General features: G+C 46.7%; 2 protein-coding genes across 14 annotated transcripts in view; one reads left to right on the top strand and one right to left on the bottom strand.

Moving 5' to 3' along the window:
* The window catches only part of LOC121452988 (serine/arginine repetitive matrix protein 3-like), a 41023-nt gene extending 24621 nt beyond the window's left edge, over positions 1 to 16402 (bottom strand). The window contains exon 1 of the mRNA XM_041659489.1: positions 15387 to 16402. Within this exon, the coding sequence (XP_041515423.1) occupies positions 15387 to 16033 (647 nt within the window). The 5' untranslated portion in view covers positions 16034 to 16402. The remainder of the gene's footprint in view (positions 1 to 15386) is intronic.
* Med12l (mediator complex subunit 12L) overlaps positions 15078 to 17557 on the top strand; it is a 310727-nt gene continuing 308247 nt past the window's right edge. For 9 of the 13 annotated variants that reach the window (XR_005974940.1, XM_041659476.1, XM_041659477.1 and 6 more), the window contains exons 1-2: positions 15079 to 15467; positions 16274 to 16494. Coding sequence is in view for 12 of the 13 variants with exons in the window: in XM_041659476.1 (XP_041515410.1) it covers positions 16396 to 16494 (99 nt within the window). In the remaining variant the exon portion in view is untranslated. Of the gene's footprint in view, positions 15468 to 16273; positions 16495 to 17557 lie in introns of all 13 variants that reach the window. The other 4 variants (XM_041659470.1, XM_041659474.1, XM_041659469.1 and 1 more) reach the window with 1 other exon arrangement.

Here is a 17557-nt window from a genome sequence, read left to right as displayed (position 1 = left end):
AGATCTGTGGTGAGTGCTGTGGTCACCAGTGAAGGCAGAGGGACACTGTCATCATGATGGGTAAAAGTACATTTGAAATCTGTCCTGGTTCAGACTGGCAGTGGTGTCTAAGAGTTCACCCAGGGACAGGACCAATACTTTCTAATCACTAATACATTTGATGACAATTAGATGGGATGTCTGAGTTCTAATAATTGGCGCCCAGCAAGAAGAGGATCAATGGAAGTAGTCGCGGAAGAGTCCTGTCACTCAGACTATGAAAGGGCTAAGAAGGTTGTTAATGACCCATTCATTCAACCATTCAGTTTTCAACACATTTTTTATTAAGATCCTACCATTTGCAGGCTGTGGCGGTACACACCTGTAATCCCAGCTCTTGGGAAATGAAGGCGGAAGACCAGCAAATTCAAGTCAATCTGGGGCTACAAAGTTCAGATCCTTAGAAATAACAAAGCAAAATGAAAACCCAAACCCAAAACAGTCATACATACCATGAGACAGGCTCCATATTTTATGTTCAGAAGGCAAGGATGAGCTCCCAAAGATCCTTCCCTGATAGAATTTATATTGCAACAGATCCAAGCTGTGATGGGCAGATGGGCCTACCTGAGAACTACAGCTTGGCTACAAAGTGTGTCTAGTTATCCACGCTGCTCAGACATCATGGTGGCACCTGCACTTGTATGAGTTAACAGAAAAAAAATCTATAAGATCCCATCCAAGTGAGAAGATAGATGTCTGTAATCTCAGCACCAGGGAGGTGGAGAGGGGAAGATCCCAGGCTCTCAACCGTCAGCCAGCCTAGCCTGGTTATAGCCCAAGAGCACTGAGAGCTAATGTCTGAAAATAAGGTGAAGGCACCTGAGGAATGACACCCGCTGTTGGCCTCCATGCGCATGCACACAGGTGCATGCATGCATTCTCACATTTGTTCACACACAGAGACTGGACAAGAGTTGGGGGTGAAGTCCTAGAGAACCATCAGAGTCGGATTCCCTTGACTCGCAGCGTCAAAAGGAACGAAAGCGAGGTAGTACTGGCTGAACACGGTTGGGAGACACAGAGCTATCTGGAGTCCCTGGCTAATAGTTCAGCTCACCTACTACACCATGCAGCCTACATCCAGAGAAAGGAAAGTGCAGACACGCTGGTCTTTCCCATACTCTTACTTCACCCCATCTCCAATTTTCAGCCATGAAATCCATCCCAGGGATGGCTCTTTGTCTTGCTGGCTGAATTCTACATCTCCTGTTCCCATCCACGGTTGAATGAGGTTCATTGTCTTATTCTAGGTATTTGACCACTTGAAGTACAATTTCTGCCATGAATATTCTTGGGGCTAGAGCTCCAGGCCTACCCACCTGCTCTGCTTTCTTGGTAAAACCTGCAGCAGCAACCTTTAAAAGAGGCCTAATCATTTTGCCATCAACCCATGGCTCTAGGGGCAAGTCTGTTGCTATGGCAACATGGATGATCTAGCAGGCACATGGGCTGTCACTCTGCTTTGGGACTACTAGTACTCAGGGAGGGGAACATCGGCTTCCTTTGGGAGATAACAGCCCTTATGAGCCAATTATCAGAACTGGGGACAAGATACCTCCCTCACCCTACCCTAGCAGGCCCTGTGACCCCCCAATCCCACCCCTTTCGGGGGCTTCTTCTATTCTTGCCCCGGGAGAGATTTGGAGGGAATCCAGAGAAACTTCCAGGGTTCATTATGCAACTTTGAATGTGCATGTTGATTCTCTACAGGGCCAAGGGGGATGACATTTGTCTTCCTTCCTATCAGGGTGCAACCTGATACTCTCTGAGAGCAAGGAAAGGAGGTTTTTGCCCTCAAAACAACTTAAAGACACAATTGCTGTTTGCATTGACTGCTCAAGATGCAAAGTCTAAGTGTGCCCTTCGTGGTCCCTTTACCTCCGTGCTCACTTGATCTCCGTGCCCACTGACCTTCATGCCACCTACCTTGGTGCCCATGTGACCTCCATTCCCACATGACCTTTATTTATGCACATTTAGCATGTATGCCCACATTCCAACAGACCTAGTTCTGTGACATCATTTTCATGAAGTTTTGGACACCTTTTTATATCAGTCTTCCATACGTCCTTGATCTTTCATCCCTCTGACCTTCCAATCTGAGCATCTTTTTCTCTAACACGTATTTAGCTCCCATCTTCTCCCCATCTCTGCCTCATACCTTGCCTCTCTCCCTGAGGACACTCTCTCTACAGGATGATCATGTGACAATTATCTCCTTTTTTTTTTTTTTTGTATTTTACTTACAGGATGGGTTGTGATGTCTATGGGGAACATCATACATTGCATATAATAAAGAACTAACACTAGCTTTATTAAATAGGCATCACCTTTCTTCACATAATACAAAATCTGAGCTGATGATAATGGTTCAGACCTGTAATCCCAGGACTTGGAAAGCTGAGACGAGAAGACTGGTGCTAGATGGGATACATAGTTCCTTGCCAACCTGAGCTACAGTGTGAGACACTGTTTCAATTCCCTCCTCACCCCCACACAGAAACACATGATATCTGCGTTTAAACAACTGTCTATTGGTTTCCTTGCTGGTGTCAAGGAGGATGCACACTCTGTTCTTTGCCCTTCCTTGGCCTCTCAGGATCTTTCTTTCTTTTGCCTTTGGGTGGTTTCAGCCAGCAACTCACTCAGAAGTGCCAAGGACACTGCTGTCATCTATAAAACAATTGCAGATTTCTAAAGCTGAGCACTTGTTTGTTTGGCTCTGATCCGGCCAGTGCTTTAATGATGGTACGTCCACCACTACTTTGGTTGCATTGGCACATCATCTGTTCTCCGTTGTCTCCCAAACACCCACCGTCCTCCTTCCCGACTTCCAACACGGACTTACTGGACAGGATTCCACACTCCCTCCTATACACCACCCGTACTGCCCTAGATTTACGTGTTATTGCTTCCATTAGTCTAAGCCCTGAAGCTAGATGGATCCGACTGTTTCCCTGGGCCTGTATCCAGGCAGCCAAGCCACAGGGCAGATTGATTTCATTCTACCTTCCAGGTCACCGGGTGTGCACAGGTTCTCACGCGGAACAGAAATCTTGTGGTTTCTGTCTCCTTTCCTGTGTGACTGCCTCAAACTTTTCTCTTTTCCTCAAACCTGAAACGGTTCCACCTTCTTCCTCGGAGCAGATGGCCTCCTCATATTGTGTGAGAGCGAGAGGGAGGATGAGTTCTTGCATGGGAACCCTTTTAGCCTCCTGGCAGGTTGGGAATTCTCTCACTTAGGAGAGATTCCCTTCTGACTTCCAGGACTCTTAGGTTTGCTCTTCGTTGCTTCTTCCTCTTGAACATCGACTTTTCCCTATCACTTGGAAACCTCTTTCCTATGTGCCTATCCCCCAGTTAGTCTGATAATCTCAGCTCTTTCAAGACAAAGGAACACAAACAACTTACCTCACATACTGCTTGATTTCCCTTCTAATGTTTACTGGAAAGACATTTACACTGAACTCTCTGTACTTTTGGTTTCTTTTCTTTTCTTTCTTTCTTTTCTTTTTTTTTTTTTTTGGTTTTTCGAGACAGGGTTTCTCTGTGGCTTTTGTTGTTTTGTTGGAGCCTGTCCTGGAACTAGCTCTTGTAGACCAGGCTGGCCTCGAACTCACAGAAATCCGCCTGCCTCAATCCTACAGGGTGCTTTGGCTGGAACTCTGAATCACTTTTACACTAAAGCTGATGTTTCATTGCTTTCCTTACTAGAATGTTCTTGGTTCTTTGAAACCGTTTTCTGCTGGCATGAGTTTTTCTGTCTTTGCTGCTCTTTCTCTTCTTTGTGTACTCAGCTATCTCTGCTTGGCCAATTGAGAAAGTTTTCTGACCTGTTTCCATAATCTCCCCTTCCTTACTTCATACTTCCTCTTCCAATGCTCACAAATTTCATATATATTGCCTTATTTACTATTTTGTAACAATTTTTTTCACAAAACTTAACATTTAACAACCCAGACATGTATGTCTAGACTGCACAATTTCTTTGAATCAGGAATCTCCATGTGGTAGAACTTAGTCTCTGCCTGAGTCCCGTACATTTTGGGGAGCTGGAGTCAAGGTGTCAGCACTAGGGCATAGACATGCACATATGTCACACATATACACGCAAACTTGAAAATACTGTAATATAAATTTGTATGATTTGTGTACTCCTATTCCTCATATGGACTGAGACCAAAGACTTAGTAGCATTTAGTTTTTATTGCTTAGAATTTAAGCTTTAGATGTAGCAAATGGTAGATAGCAAAACTTTGATATGTCTACTAGGTGGGGGTTATTCTTACATAAAATTTTGCTATATTACATCATTTCAATCAGAATGTGATGTGGGATTCCCCTCTGTATGCTGTGAATACCATTGGTTAATAAAGAAGCTACTTTTGGCCAATGGTGTAACAGAATATAGCCAGGCAGGAAAAGAATATATATAGAGGGGGGGGAGGGAGGGAGGAGAGAGGGAGGAGAGAGAGAGAGAGAGAGAGAGAGAGAGAAAGAGAGAGAGAGAGAGAGAGAGAGAGAGAGAGAGAGAAGGTGGAGTTGGTGAGATGCCATGCAGCTACTGGAGGAGAAAGATGCAAGCCAACAGTTGGAACCTTACTGGTAAACCAGGAACCTCGTGGTAAAATATAGAATAATAGAAATGAGTTAATGTAAGATAGAAGAGCTAGCTAGCAATATGCTTAAGCTACTAGTTAAACAGTATTGCAATTAATATAGTTTCTGTGTGATTATTTCGGGTTTGGGTGGCAGGGAAATGAACAAGCAGCTTCCGCTTACAAAAATGTAAAATCAGCCGGGCGGTGGTGGCGCACGCCTTTAATTCCTGCACTCGGGAGGCAGAGGCAGGTGGATCTCTGTGAGTTCGAGACCAGCCTGGTCTACAGAGCTAGTTCCAGGACAGGCTATAAAGCCACAGAGAAACCCTGTCTCGAAAAACCAAAAAAAAAAAATGTAAAATCAAAATTTCATATATTTTTCAATACATTTTTCATGTTTTCTTGCTTTGTATGACTATATGAATATATAAGGAATTATAAACACATTCTCCAGAACTTGGAAAGGAAATAACCTGAGAAATTCTGAAGAACTTCATAGTTGATCATTTTACAAATATCTTTTATCATACATAACCCATTCTACAGGTCATAATTCATAACTAACAGATGATAATGACTGGATTTTTGACTCATTAACAATCAAAATGCATAAAGTGTATCACTCATTCTGTAGCTCAAATTCTCTTTAGCACGAGAGTTGGAAGCCAGCATGGGTCTAGAGATCTCTACACAGCTGGACTCTCACTCACAAGCACCAGGAATCAGGTATGACAGCCAGCCCGAGGGCAGCTGGTCATTGGTGTAAAGTAGCAGGACCCCCTCAGCTCAGCAGACTGATAGGTCTGTTGTATAGGATTTAGCCCCAAGCCAAACTGCCACCATCTCCAGAAGTCCAGCTGTGGCCGCTTACAGATCACCACACCTGGGCTTGTTGACTATTGATGACTCTCCTTCTGATCAGTTGTATGCACATGGTCTCAAGGAGGAGCTAGGGTATAGAGTCCAAGAAGGACTAGAGAAAGAAGAACTCCAATTTCGTGCACATGGGTTGGGAGTAGGGGGTGGGGTCATCATCCACACAGGGTGCAGATCTCCTAGTGTGGTTAACTTAAAGACACTTATACTTCTGTCCATGACCTCTTACCCACTGTTGGGTAAGTAAGTCCAATGAACTCATTTCTTCTCCAGATTGAACGTCAGTGGAATCATACCTCAGTGTGGCTTTGGGACTTTAAGAGAACGCGTAGATGTCATTTATCTCTCTCTCAAGGAAAGAATTTTATCAACATTGTCTCTGGTGAATGTGGACCTGCGGTCAACAGATTTTTCTACAGAGGCCAGAAATGACTGCAAGCTCGAAACAATTGAGCAAAAACATTTTTTGTGGGCCAGATGTGATGGCACATTCCTGTAATTATAGTACTTGCAAGGCTGAGACAGGAGGGCCATGACTTCAAGGCCAGACTGAGCTAAACAGGTAGATCAAACAAAACACCTCCCCCCCCAAAACCCCAAAACATGTCTGTGAACTCCCAGGAACCTCTGGTAGAAATGAATAATAAGTCATTAGGCAGTAACTGTCAGTATATCACTGATGGAACCAAAGAACCACAGAGCCTGTGTCCCAGGCCTGTCATAAAGGGACATAGTTCTACAGTGGACCAGCCTGAGTGATTGCTCCTAGGAGAGCCCCAATTCCATTTTGATTTTATACTTACCCACTTTGGTGTGCTCATTGAGTTTTACAAGGAACTTTAAGATTAGTAAAGAAATAATTAGAAAAGGGGGTGTAAATCTCTGGAAATGTGTACCCCAGTTCATCAATAAATCATGGTTTGGGGTTCCTACCGGACTCCTGAGCATCTTAGGATTTGTCTGATTTACAGAGCACGGACAGCTCCGGGTTACCTGACACATTAAGATTCTGGTGCTGAAAAGCAGAACGTGTGACCTTGCTCACTCCTGCTGTAAGCTTATGTGCTCACCCACTTCAAAAATTAACCAGTCAGCTTTGTTTTGGCGACAGCCTTTATTTTTCTAGGGAATACGGTGCAATTTTCAGTCTTTGTCATTGATTCATTTCCTATTTTATAACTCCTTTCTCATGCTCCAAGTTCAAGCCCCCAGCTTTTTCTTGCCCCTGTGAAGCAACCAACTGATTAACAACATACCTCTTTTTCAGACTGCCACACCTAAAAGGGATGTTTCGGGTGTTTTGGTTGTTTCTTCTTTACTTCTTCACCTTTCTCTCGGTTTTCTTCATTTGGCAGCCTACCTGTTTTTTCAGGATCTCTCTAAGATCCTGTATGTGGGCTTTGGGGTATAGCTCGACACAGCACTTGCTCAGCATGCATGGATCTTCAGGTTCGGTCCCCAGCATTTCATCAATAGTGGCACACACCCCAACTCTTAGGAAGTAAAGGCAGAAGGGTTAGATGTTCGAGGTTGTCATTGTCCTGTACTAACTGAAACCTTGTCTCATAGAAAATATCCTGTATGCTACAGATTTAGATTCATTAGCACTGAAACATCCCTTTTGGGTGTAGTATTCTGAAAATGACATATGTCATTAGTATAAAATGCATACCAAATTTTACCTAAAACAGAATGCAAAGTACCTCACTCATTAAAACACTATATTTGTCATTATTTGTGTGTGTGTATGTGTGTGTGTGTGTGTGTGTGTGTTTGTGTTCATGCACATGCCCAATCTTGAACTTTGAATGCCTTGGTGGGTGTAGGTCAGAGGACATCTTGCAGGAGTTGGTTCTCTCCTTTTGCCATGTAGGTCTTGAGAACAAAACTCAGAAAGCTAGGTTTGGTGGTCAACCTCTACTAGTTGAGCTATTATTCCAGCCCTATACAATTTTTTTATATGGCTCATATGGTCAAGTAACAACATGGGCTATACTGGGCTAAGCAACTGTACTGTCGAATTGATTTTATCTGTTTCTTTCTTTTTAATATGGTTACAAGAAAAATTGAAACTATGTATTGAGATAGTATAGACTTCTACCGGTCTTTATTGCTTGAGTCTTAATGGAGGCATTTTTTTTTCATGTCTATATGCACCAAGATTATTAAAAACCTAATTTGGATGAAACATTTAAAAATTAATACCTTTGTTAAAATTTTTACAACTTTCTCTGTGCCGTTCTGATTTTAATACATGTGTTGCCAAAGCCAGCTCACATTTTAAAATTTTTTTTTTGTCTTGTTTTCCCATTATGTGGATCAAGTGAACCAGTGAACCCAAAGGCAAAGGCTTTTAACATGCTAGGCAAGTACCTTACAACTCCAGCACTTCTGTGTTGATTTAAAATATATATTTGTTTTTATTCATGTGCATGTGTGCGTGTGTCTATGCGAATGCAGGTGCTGGAGGAGGCCAGAGGTGTTGCATCTCTAGAGCTAGGGTTACAGTCAGTTGTGAGCTGCCAGACATGCGTGCTGATCCTCTGAAAGTGTAGCACATGTTTTATTTTATTTTATCTTTCTTCTTTCAAGCATTACATCCCAAGTTTACCCACCCTCCATTCCTTCCACCCCCCTTCTTTCTCCTTCCTCAAGTCCACTCCTCCTGTTTCCCTTCAGAAAAGGGCAGGCCTCCCAGGGATATCAACCTAACATGGCATAAAAAGACACAACATGACTAGGCACAAACCCTCACATCAAGACTGGACGAGGCAACCCAACCCACTAAGAAGAAAAGGGTCCCAAGAGCAGGGAAAAGAGTCAGAGACACAACTCCAGTTGTGAGTTGGGAGTACTACAAAAAACCCTAAGCTAAACAACCATGACATATATCCAGAGGACCTAGCACAGATCCATGCAGGCTCTGTGATTGTCCCTTCGGGCTCTGTGAGCCCCATATGAGCCCTGCTTAGTTAGATTCTGTGGGCCATGTTCTCCTGATATCCTCAACCCCCTTGGTTCCACCCAATGTTTGGCTGTGGGTCTCTGCATCTGCTCCCATGAGGTTCTGGATGAAGCCTCTCTGATAGGCTAGGCCATGATCTAGAAGGACAGCGGACTATTATTAGGAACAATTTCATTGACTTTTTTTTTTGGCTAGTCATGTTTGATTCTATCCTAGGTCTCTGGGCTGTCCATCCTCTGGTTCCTGGCTATCCAGGCTGTGCCAGGTATGGGCTCTCTTTCCTGGCATGGGCCTCAAGCTGGACCAGTTATTGGTTGGCCGCTTCTACAAGTTCTGTGCCACCACTACCTCAGCACATCTTGCAAGACAGGACAGATCTGTAGGTCAAAGGTTTTGTGGCTGGGTTGATATCCCAGCTCCAGCACTAGCCTTGACTAGTTACAGAATATGGCCAGTTCAGGTTCCTTATTCCGCATCTCGGCTATGGTCACCCTCAAACATTCCAGAGTGTTCGCACTGCACTAGAGTTCCACATTGGTCCCCAAATGCCCCTCCAGTTTCAGACATCTCTACCAGTACTCCCTTCATTCTAAAAACATCTCCCATGCTCATAAACCAGTCGGATTAACCGTAGTAAAAATGGCCATCTTAACAAAAGCAATCGAAAGATTCAGTGCAATCCCCGTAAAAATTCCAGCACAATTCTGTATAGACCTTGAAAGAGCAACACTTAACCTCATATGGAAAAACAAACAAACAAACAAACAAAAAATCCAAGAGAGCTAAAACAATCCTTTAAAATAAAAGGACTTCCAAGCCGGGCGGTGGTGGCGCACGCCTTTAATCCCAGCACTTGGGAGGCAGAGGCAGGCGGATCTCTGTGAGTTCGAGACCAGCCTGGTCTACAAGAGCTAGTTCCAGGACAGGCTCCAAAACCACAGAGAAACCCTGTCTCGAAAAACCAAAAAAAAATAAAATAAAATAAAATAAAAGGACTTCCAGAGGTATCACCATCCCTGACTTCAAGTTCTACAACAAGAGCTATAATAATAAAAACCTCATGGTATTGGCATAAACTCAGCCATGTTGATCAATGGAACTGAATCAAAGAACCACATGCAAATCCACACAGTTATGGACACTGGTTTTTGATAAAGAAGCCATAAATACACAATGGAAAAAGGAAGGATCTTCAGCAAACAGTGCTGGTTTAACTGAATGCCTGCATGTAGAAGAATGAAAATAATAGAAGAAAAAAAGGAAAATAGACCAATATTTATCACTGTGCATAAAACTCCACTTCAAGTGGATCAAGATCTCAACATAAAACCAGATGCACTGAACCTGATAGAAGAGAAGTGGGGGATAGTTTTGAATGCAGTGGCACAGGAGATGACTTCCTGAACAGAACACCGATAGCACAGGCACTAAGACCAACAATTAATAAATAGGACCTCATGAAACTGAAAAGCTTCTGCTTTAAAAGCAAAGGACAACCACCAACAGGACAGAAAGTCAGCCTACAGAATGGGAAAAGATTTTCACCATCTGAGAGAAGGCTAATATCCAAAATATAGAACTCAAGAAACTGGACATCAATGAACCAAATAGTCAAATTGAAAAATGGGGTACTGATCTAAACAGAGAATTCTCAACAGAGGAAACTCAATGGCTGAGAAACACTTAAAGAAATGTTCAACATCCTCAGTCGCCAGGGAAATGCAAATCAAAGCTGCTTTAAGATTCCTTCCATCTTACACCTGTCTGAACAGCTAAGATCAAAAACACAAGTGACAGCTTATGATGGCAAGGATGTGGAGCAAGGGGAACACTCCTCCATTGCTGGTGGGTGTGAAAACTTTTGCAGTCACTATGGAAATCACTGTGTCAGTTTCACAGAAAACTGGGAGTCAATCTACCTCAAGACCCAGCTATACCTCTCTTGGGTATATACCCAAAGGACTCCATCCTATCACAAGGACACTTGCTCAGTTATATTCATAGCAGTTTTATTCGTCATAGCCAGAAACAGAAAACCACCTAGATGTCTCTCAACACAAGAATGGACAAAGAAAATGTAGCAATTTATACAATGGAGTATTACTCAGCTGTTAAAAAAATGACATCATGACATTTGCAAGCAAATAGATGGAAGTAGAAAAAAACATCCTAAGTGAGGTGGTCCAGACCTAGAAAGATAAATATGGCACATACTCACTTACAATTGGATATCGGCTATAAAGTAAAGGATAATCATGCTACAATACAGACTCAGAGAGTAACAAGGAGGCCTCAAAGTGTGTGTCGGGGCACATGTATCTCCGTGGGAAGGGGAAATAGAATAAATTTTGCAAGTGGACTGTGGGGAAGGTGGGGATACAGTGTGCACTCTTAATCATTGAGCCATCTCTCCAGCCCCTCCAGTTGTCTTTCTGTCCGTTGTTTGATTCTTTTGACTCAAGGAAAGCGTGGAATTGTATTTTTTGAATCAGATGCAGGCACAACACAAACACATTTAAACATAATGGGGGCATAAGAAAAAACTGAAAGCAAAGCAAGATTGCCTGCCGATAAACTGGGACCGAAACACAACGATACACACCCCTGGACAAGCATCAATCCCACGAGAAAACCCAGCGACTTTAATTACTGCACCTCCAGGCACCACAGCACTGAGGACTGTTTCTTTCCGCTTGAGTGAAGGCATACTGCGGTGGCACAGCAAGCTGCTAGGAGCTTCTTCTCTTACGCCACAACTGTCTTCTGATGCCCACTTTTATGTGTGCGGTGTAACGATTAATTCACGCAGGTAGTGCACGGACAATGATAACAAGCACAGGTGGGAGGGTCCGGTCTAACTCTACTTATGGCTTGCCCCGCTTTGATCGCTTGGAACCAGTGCTGTCGAGCAGGAAGGGTAAAACAGGACTCATGAGGGATCTGCTCTGTAACTAGCCATCTCCTTGTTGAGCTATGCTCTGAAAATGTTGTTATCCTTCACGTTCATGGGAAGAACTTGGAGAGGACCGCAGACCACCTGTGTTATTCGCCCTTTGTAGCTTGTACAAACCTGGAGAACTTTTAAGGTGGGCGGTGGCTTGCACAATATGCCCATGGCTGGCAAGGAGAGAATATTGGTTAGGAAATGTCTGCATGGAGTATACACTGGCAAAGGAGACCTGCACATCACCTGCTGACCAAATGGAGAACTAGGAAGCCAGCTATGGGATATATTGAAGGAACTTTGCCCAAGAGAGCAAACTTTATGCTAACAGTGAGGTACGGTTTGCTAAAGACGAGTAGCCAAAGCTTACAGAGAGAAGTAGAAGCAGTTACAAGCAGTTAGGGGGTCTTCTTGGTGCTGAAGGTTGTTGAGGAGCCCTTGGATGTGACACAAGAAAATGACCACTTTTTCAATATCGATCAAGTCTCTGAAGGTGTACTGCAGAGCTAGCTTGGGTGACACAGCTCCCTAATTGTAGTAATATGAGCGGCGGGGCTGCATCCCCAGCACCCTGGCTGCCTACATGCCTAGCTTATGCCCGAAATAACAACACACAAACTGTATTCATTTAATCACTGCTTGGCCTATTTCTATCTAGCCTCTTCTAGGCTAATTCTCACATATTAATTTAGCCCATTTCTAATCATCTGTGTAGCACCCCTAGGTGCGCTTACCGGGAAGATTCTAGCCTATGTCCATCCTGGGTCGGAGCTTCATCACGTGCGTCTGCCTGGGAGCTGGGAGCATAGCGTCTCTCTCTGAGGCGTCTGCTCCCAAGAGGAGAGCTGTGGAATCTGAGCTCACTTCCTCTTCCTCCCAGCGTTCTGTTCTTGTTTACTCCTCCCACCTATCTTCTAACCAATGAGGGCCAAGCAGTTTCTTTTTATTTAACCAATGACCTTCCTCCATCACCTAATATTTTTTTTTGTAGTTTTGTTTTGCAGTTCATCTTTCCCTAGCCATGTTCCATCACTTTTCCCCTACAGCCATTTAAAATATCCACAGTCCCTCACCTCATCTTTTCTGGCAGGCCGAGAACCTTTGGAGGAGGGGCCAGTCTTAGAGGAATCCATTAGCTAGGTAACTATTAGATACACTTTAAGAACAGTATCAAGCCAGGTATGATGGTATACAGCTCTCATCCCAACACTTGGGAGGTAGAGGCAGGCAGCAGAGATCTGTGAATTCAAGGCCAGTCTGGTCTACGCATTGAGAACCTCAATAAGAATGTGTACTTATCTGCCACTTTAGCAAGCACCATGTGGAAATTTAAAGGACAGCAGATAACAAAATGCCTTCCAGATTAAGATCAGCAGGTTAAGTCTGCATTGTAGCTTCAAGACGAATTCTGCAGTGGAAGGACAGAAGAGTAAGGAAAGGAGAGGACAAGAAGACAATCTTGGGTCATATATTTGAACAGATGTCAATAAGTAATGAGGTATTGAAAAAAAAGAATAAAAATAAGTGCTATGGGCACTGGAAACGACAAAGGATTATGGCAAGCCTTAGTTTAGAGTAGGCTCCACATAAGCCTAGGCTTTTAACAACTGGCAGCAGGTATATGTCTGAAGAGGAAGGTTTGGGAATTTCATCTTTAAAAAGAAGAAAGATCTATGGCTTGAAATCAAATCAAAATAAAAACTGAAAACAAAATCCAATCCAATCAAGCCACTACCATTACCATAAATTTTTTTTAAAAAATCATAAAACCACCCCAAATCCTCCAAAACAAGCAAAAATGATTGGTTTGGAGTTATTCTGCCGTGGCTACTGTGTTGGCCTGACTAGGAATGGCCTCCACTATCTCAAATTTTTGAATGCCGTTCATTAGATGTGGCCTTGTTGGCGTATTGGGGGGCCTTGTTGGAGGAAGTGTGTCACTGGGGGTGGATTTTGGGGTTTCAAATTCTCAAGCCAAGCCCAGTGTCTCTTCCTTCTCTCTACTGCTCAGGGTGTAGTATACTCAGCTACCTCTCCAGCACCATATCTGTTGCATGCCACCAAGCTTCCTGCCATGACAGTAACAGATTAAATATCTGAATGGGGAAGCAAGCCCCAATTCAACGATTTCTTTTTTAAGAGTCGCTGTGGTCCTGGCATCTCTTCACAGCAAAAGGACACTGATTGTGACAGTCATCCCATGAGATAAATCTTGGACATGTCTCTCATGGAAACATCAGACTGAGTTGCATGGTACAGCGCTTGTGAAATACTACTTGTGATGAAGTCCTAAGCCCACACATTTACATGCTCAACCACCCGCCATCCATCCCACAGAGCCACAATTTTTGGAGATGTGTCAAGTGCAATGTCATGTGCCTCTTACAAAAATCAAAGAATTATCATGGCTACATGGGTGTGTACACCAGTCCATTGGGAATGGGAAAAACAGGTGAAATCAAAACGGCAAAACATTGCCACAGCCGATGAATACTCGCTCATTTATTATAGTCTTTCTTCAATTTTTGACATGCTCGATAATTTTTTGATAAAGTTAGATGTGAATAAAAACTATCTTTTCTTCCAAGCAAAGGAGCTGGATTTGATAGATGCTTATAACGCAAGGGAAGCTACACCATGGTGTTATTATGCATAGGATATTAGAAGAGATATTTCACGGTAAGGTAAGAAGTGGGCAGGAAACATCTCTTGGTAGAAGGGAAGTATTCCATAGAAGGCCTAGCTCAGACTGAGCAGTGAATTCAGCCACATACAGCCCCACTTAGGTTTCAGGCTGTGTAGAAAGAAGGTAGTTGTGAAGTTCGGAGTGAGCAGTGAAGAACTAGTCTACTATATTGCCATCACGTTATCCACTTTCCTCTTCTTTTTCTTGGATGCTTTAAATCCAGAAAAGTGAGTAGACATTAGAATGTCGCCAGCATGCACCAGGTGCTATACAAAGGCTGCAGGTTATTTCTTGCATATCCTTTCCAGAGCTGGGAACAGGAATCCAAGACATTCCTCAAGGTATGGGGGATGTGACGCAATCAGGCCAAGGGCAGATCGAGGACCAGCCCTTCCAAATCAAAACAGGGGAGGTAGGTCAGAAACCTGAGCTCTGGCAGTGGCAGGTTCAAATTCCGACTAGCTTTTGCAGCTTTGAACAAGTCACCTAACCTCTCGGAGCTGATACAATTTCCTGATTTACAAAGAGAGTGCAAATAAAACCTTGGAGGGTTTGTTGTCAGAAGCAAATTCGGACACTCAAGATCATAGCACCAAAGGAAGACTCCATAAATGGCAGCCATCATTCTTGGCCAAGTGCTGGCGCGTCCTCCTGGGCGCGCCTCCTGCAGGGTCCCTCAGGACAGACTGGGCCCGCCTCCTAGGCTAGGTCTAGATGCTCAAGGCTAGTGGCCCAGCATCTGGGTATCCACCTGGAGCAACCAAGGGGCGCAGGCAGGTGGGTTGACCGGTCCCCGGAAAGGATCGCCCCCTCCCCTCGGCACCCATCCCTGTGCCGCCAGCAGGTGAGGTTTCGCCCAGGCTGCTGGGATTGCGACCGCAGGAGGGGTCGAGGCAGAGGGCGCAGCCTGAGGGCCATGGGGGTCCCTCCTGGTGCTGGTTCCATAGCCGGGTTAACCCTACTGCCGGCTGGGGCGCGGGGCCCGCGGACTGCGCGCTCTGCGGCTGCGAAAACCCGGAGAGGCGGATGGGAGCGCTCGAGGCGCTCGCAGCCAACTCCTCCGCGGTCCGGTCGCCAAGCTGGGCATGCTCAGTGCGGCCGCCGCGCCGCCGTCCGCCAACTCGGGAGCTCGCGCTCCCGGGCCGTGGGGGCGAGAACGCCGGCGGTGGCGGCGGCGAGCGACGCCCCCAGGCAGCCGCAAACTTCGCGGCGGCGTCCGCAGTCTGGCGAGACACACACCTCGCAACGTCAAATCCAATTCCCTTCCCCTACCTGAACGATGGAGGCTGAGGCCACCGCCAGAGCGTCCCGGCCGCCCGCCCCTGCCTAGCGGCTAGCTGAGGGGACCAACAGGTAAACTGTTGGGGGTGGGGAGCGGGGCGCGCGGCGGCCAGGGGGTGCCCCGGGGTGCCGAGTCGCCTGCGCGCCCGATGTGTCCGTCGGTGCTCGCGGCCATCGCTCCTCACCTCCCTCTCCAGCCCCGGGAGGCCCAGGAAAGGGTTAAGTCGGCCCCGCGCCACACTGAGCGCGGCCCCCTCCAGCCGCCGCGGCCGCCTGCAGCCGGCAGCTCGCAAAGCGCCCGGGTGCCGCTGAGGGGACCCGCTTACCCTCAGCGCCAGCTGAGCGTGGGGGGGGGGGGGACATCGGCCTCGCTCGGCGGCGTCCGCATCCTCGCCCCTCGCGGCCTCGCTCCCTCGGCTCCGTGCCCGGGCACCAGGTCCTCCGGGTGCAAGGTGGCGGGCGCGGGGTACGGCGAGCCAGGAAGTGGGCGCGGGCCGCTGCGTAGCGCCTCGCGGGCCCGAGGACGCCGAGCTCCCGGCGACACCGAGCCTCCCTCCTAGGCGCCAAGAAAAAGTTTTTCCCCCCCTTCGCGCCCCTCCCCTACCCCAGCCCGTGCCCCCGGGTGGGTTTGGGTTCATTGGTGAAGAAAGTCACACGTTCCCATCAGCTGCTCCTCCCCGCCCCCCACCCCTTGGGACCGGGTGGGGGTGGCGGGAGGCCGGCGCCGCGGCGGACCCTGGCCGAACTCCAGCCCCGCCGCCGCCCGTGGAGCTGGCGTCCCGGGGCTCGGCGCAGCGGGGTGCCCACGGAGGCGGCCCCCCTGAGCGCGTCTGCGCGCCGGCAGCGGCGGTCTCCAACCTGCTTTCTCCTGCCTGCAGCGCCACGGCGAGCGAGAGTGGAGGGGCGAGCGAGTCTGTCTGCAAAGTGCTGCTCCCTGGTGCTCAGAGGCGGCTGCTCCAGCTCCAACTCTCATTCATTTCGCCGGTTAACATGAGAGATCATGGCCGCCTTCGGGCTTCTCAGTTATGAACAGAGACCGCTGAAGCGCCCGCGGCTCGGGCCGCCCGATGTCTACCCGCAGGACCCCAAGCAGAAGGAGGTAAGGGCGCCGGCGGCCTCCGCGGTTGTGCCGCGCTCCGCAGCGCTGACCCGGGGCCAAGCTGGCCCCGGCAGGCGTCCACGGCGCTGCGGGGGAAGGGTTGGGGAGGAGATCGGAGGCGGGGCCCGGGCTGGGGTATCAGGGACCCTGGGCCACCGAGATCTGGAGCCTGCCAACCCTCCGCGCTCCGCTGGGCGGTCGCTCTGCGGGGGCTAGGTCGCTTCCCGGTTGTCGGGCCTTGCACTGCGCCTCCGGGCGCTTTACCGCTTCTTCCTTGCTTGCATCCTCCTGCTCGCTTTCCTCCGGTTCTGCCAGTTTTATTTATTTATTTATTTTTCTCGGTCGCTTCTATAAATCCTCGTAAACTTTTTGACAAATGTTGGAATGCAGTACATCGGACACTGAGGTCTTGGGATTTGCGCCAGCGGTACAGGCAGGGATGGGGGAGGGATCCTGTTCCCATCCTCCAGTTTGGAATGGAAGTCGTTTTTTAGCTAGGTGATCATATCATTGGCTCTGTGAATGTAACTCTGTATCTCTCTCTCTTTAAAAAAAACCTTAAGAAAACAATATTAAGGAGAAACACTGAATTTTGTCTCTAGAGAGGCGGTTGGCTTTCCCGGAGGCTGTTTTTTATGTGTAAAAGCAGGCAAGTTACCTTTGGAAGGAATAGCTTCCAGGATTACTTATTTCTTTGAATGAAATTGATTGGAGAAACCTTGGCAGTTGCAGCACGTACAGTAGCTTCAGTGGTTAGCATAGCTATGTAGGTGTGTGTCAGGAGTTAACAAGTAGTTATGTAACTGCTCTCCGGTTGTAATAATGATCACCCTGGGCTATCCATTTTGCTGAGAGAGACTTGCCTATCTTTTCTTGTTTTTGTTCACCTGCTCCGCAGCTGTCCTTTCAGACAGCCCTGCCCTCCCATCTTCTCTTTTCTGTAACGACCATGTATCCTTTCTGTGACTCAGGAAACTCTCCGTTCAAAGTTTGCCTGTCGGGTGGTTTCACTTGAGGATTTTGCAAATAAGAGTTCTTTAAGACTTCGGTTTTGGTGAATGTA

The sequence above is a fragment of the Microtus oregoni genome, unplaced genomic scaffold (genome assembly GCF_018167655.1).
Source record: "Microtus oregoni isolate MIOR12 unplaced genomic scaffold, Mior012 000010F_ref0000083, whole genome shotgun sequence".
In the NCBI taxonomy this organism is placed as follows: domain Eukaryota; kingdom Metazoa; phylum Chordata; class Mammalia; order Rodentia; family Cricetidae; genus Microtus; species Microtus oregoni.
This window is presented reverse-complemented; position numbering and strand designations above follow the sequence as displayed.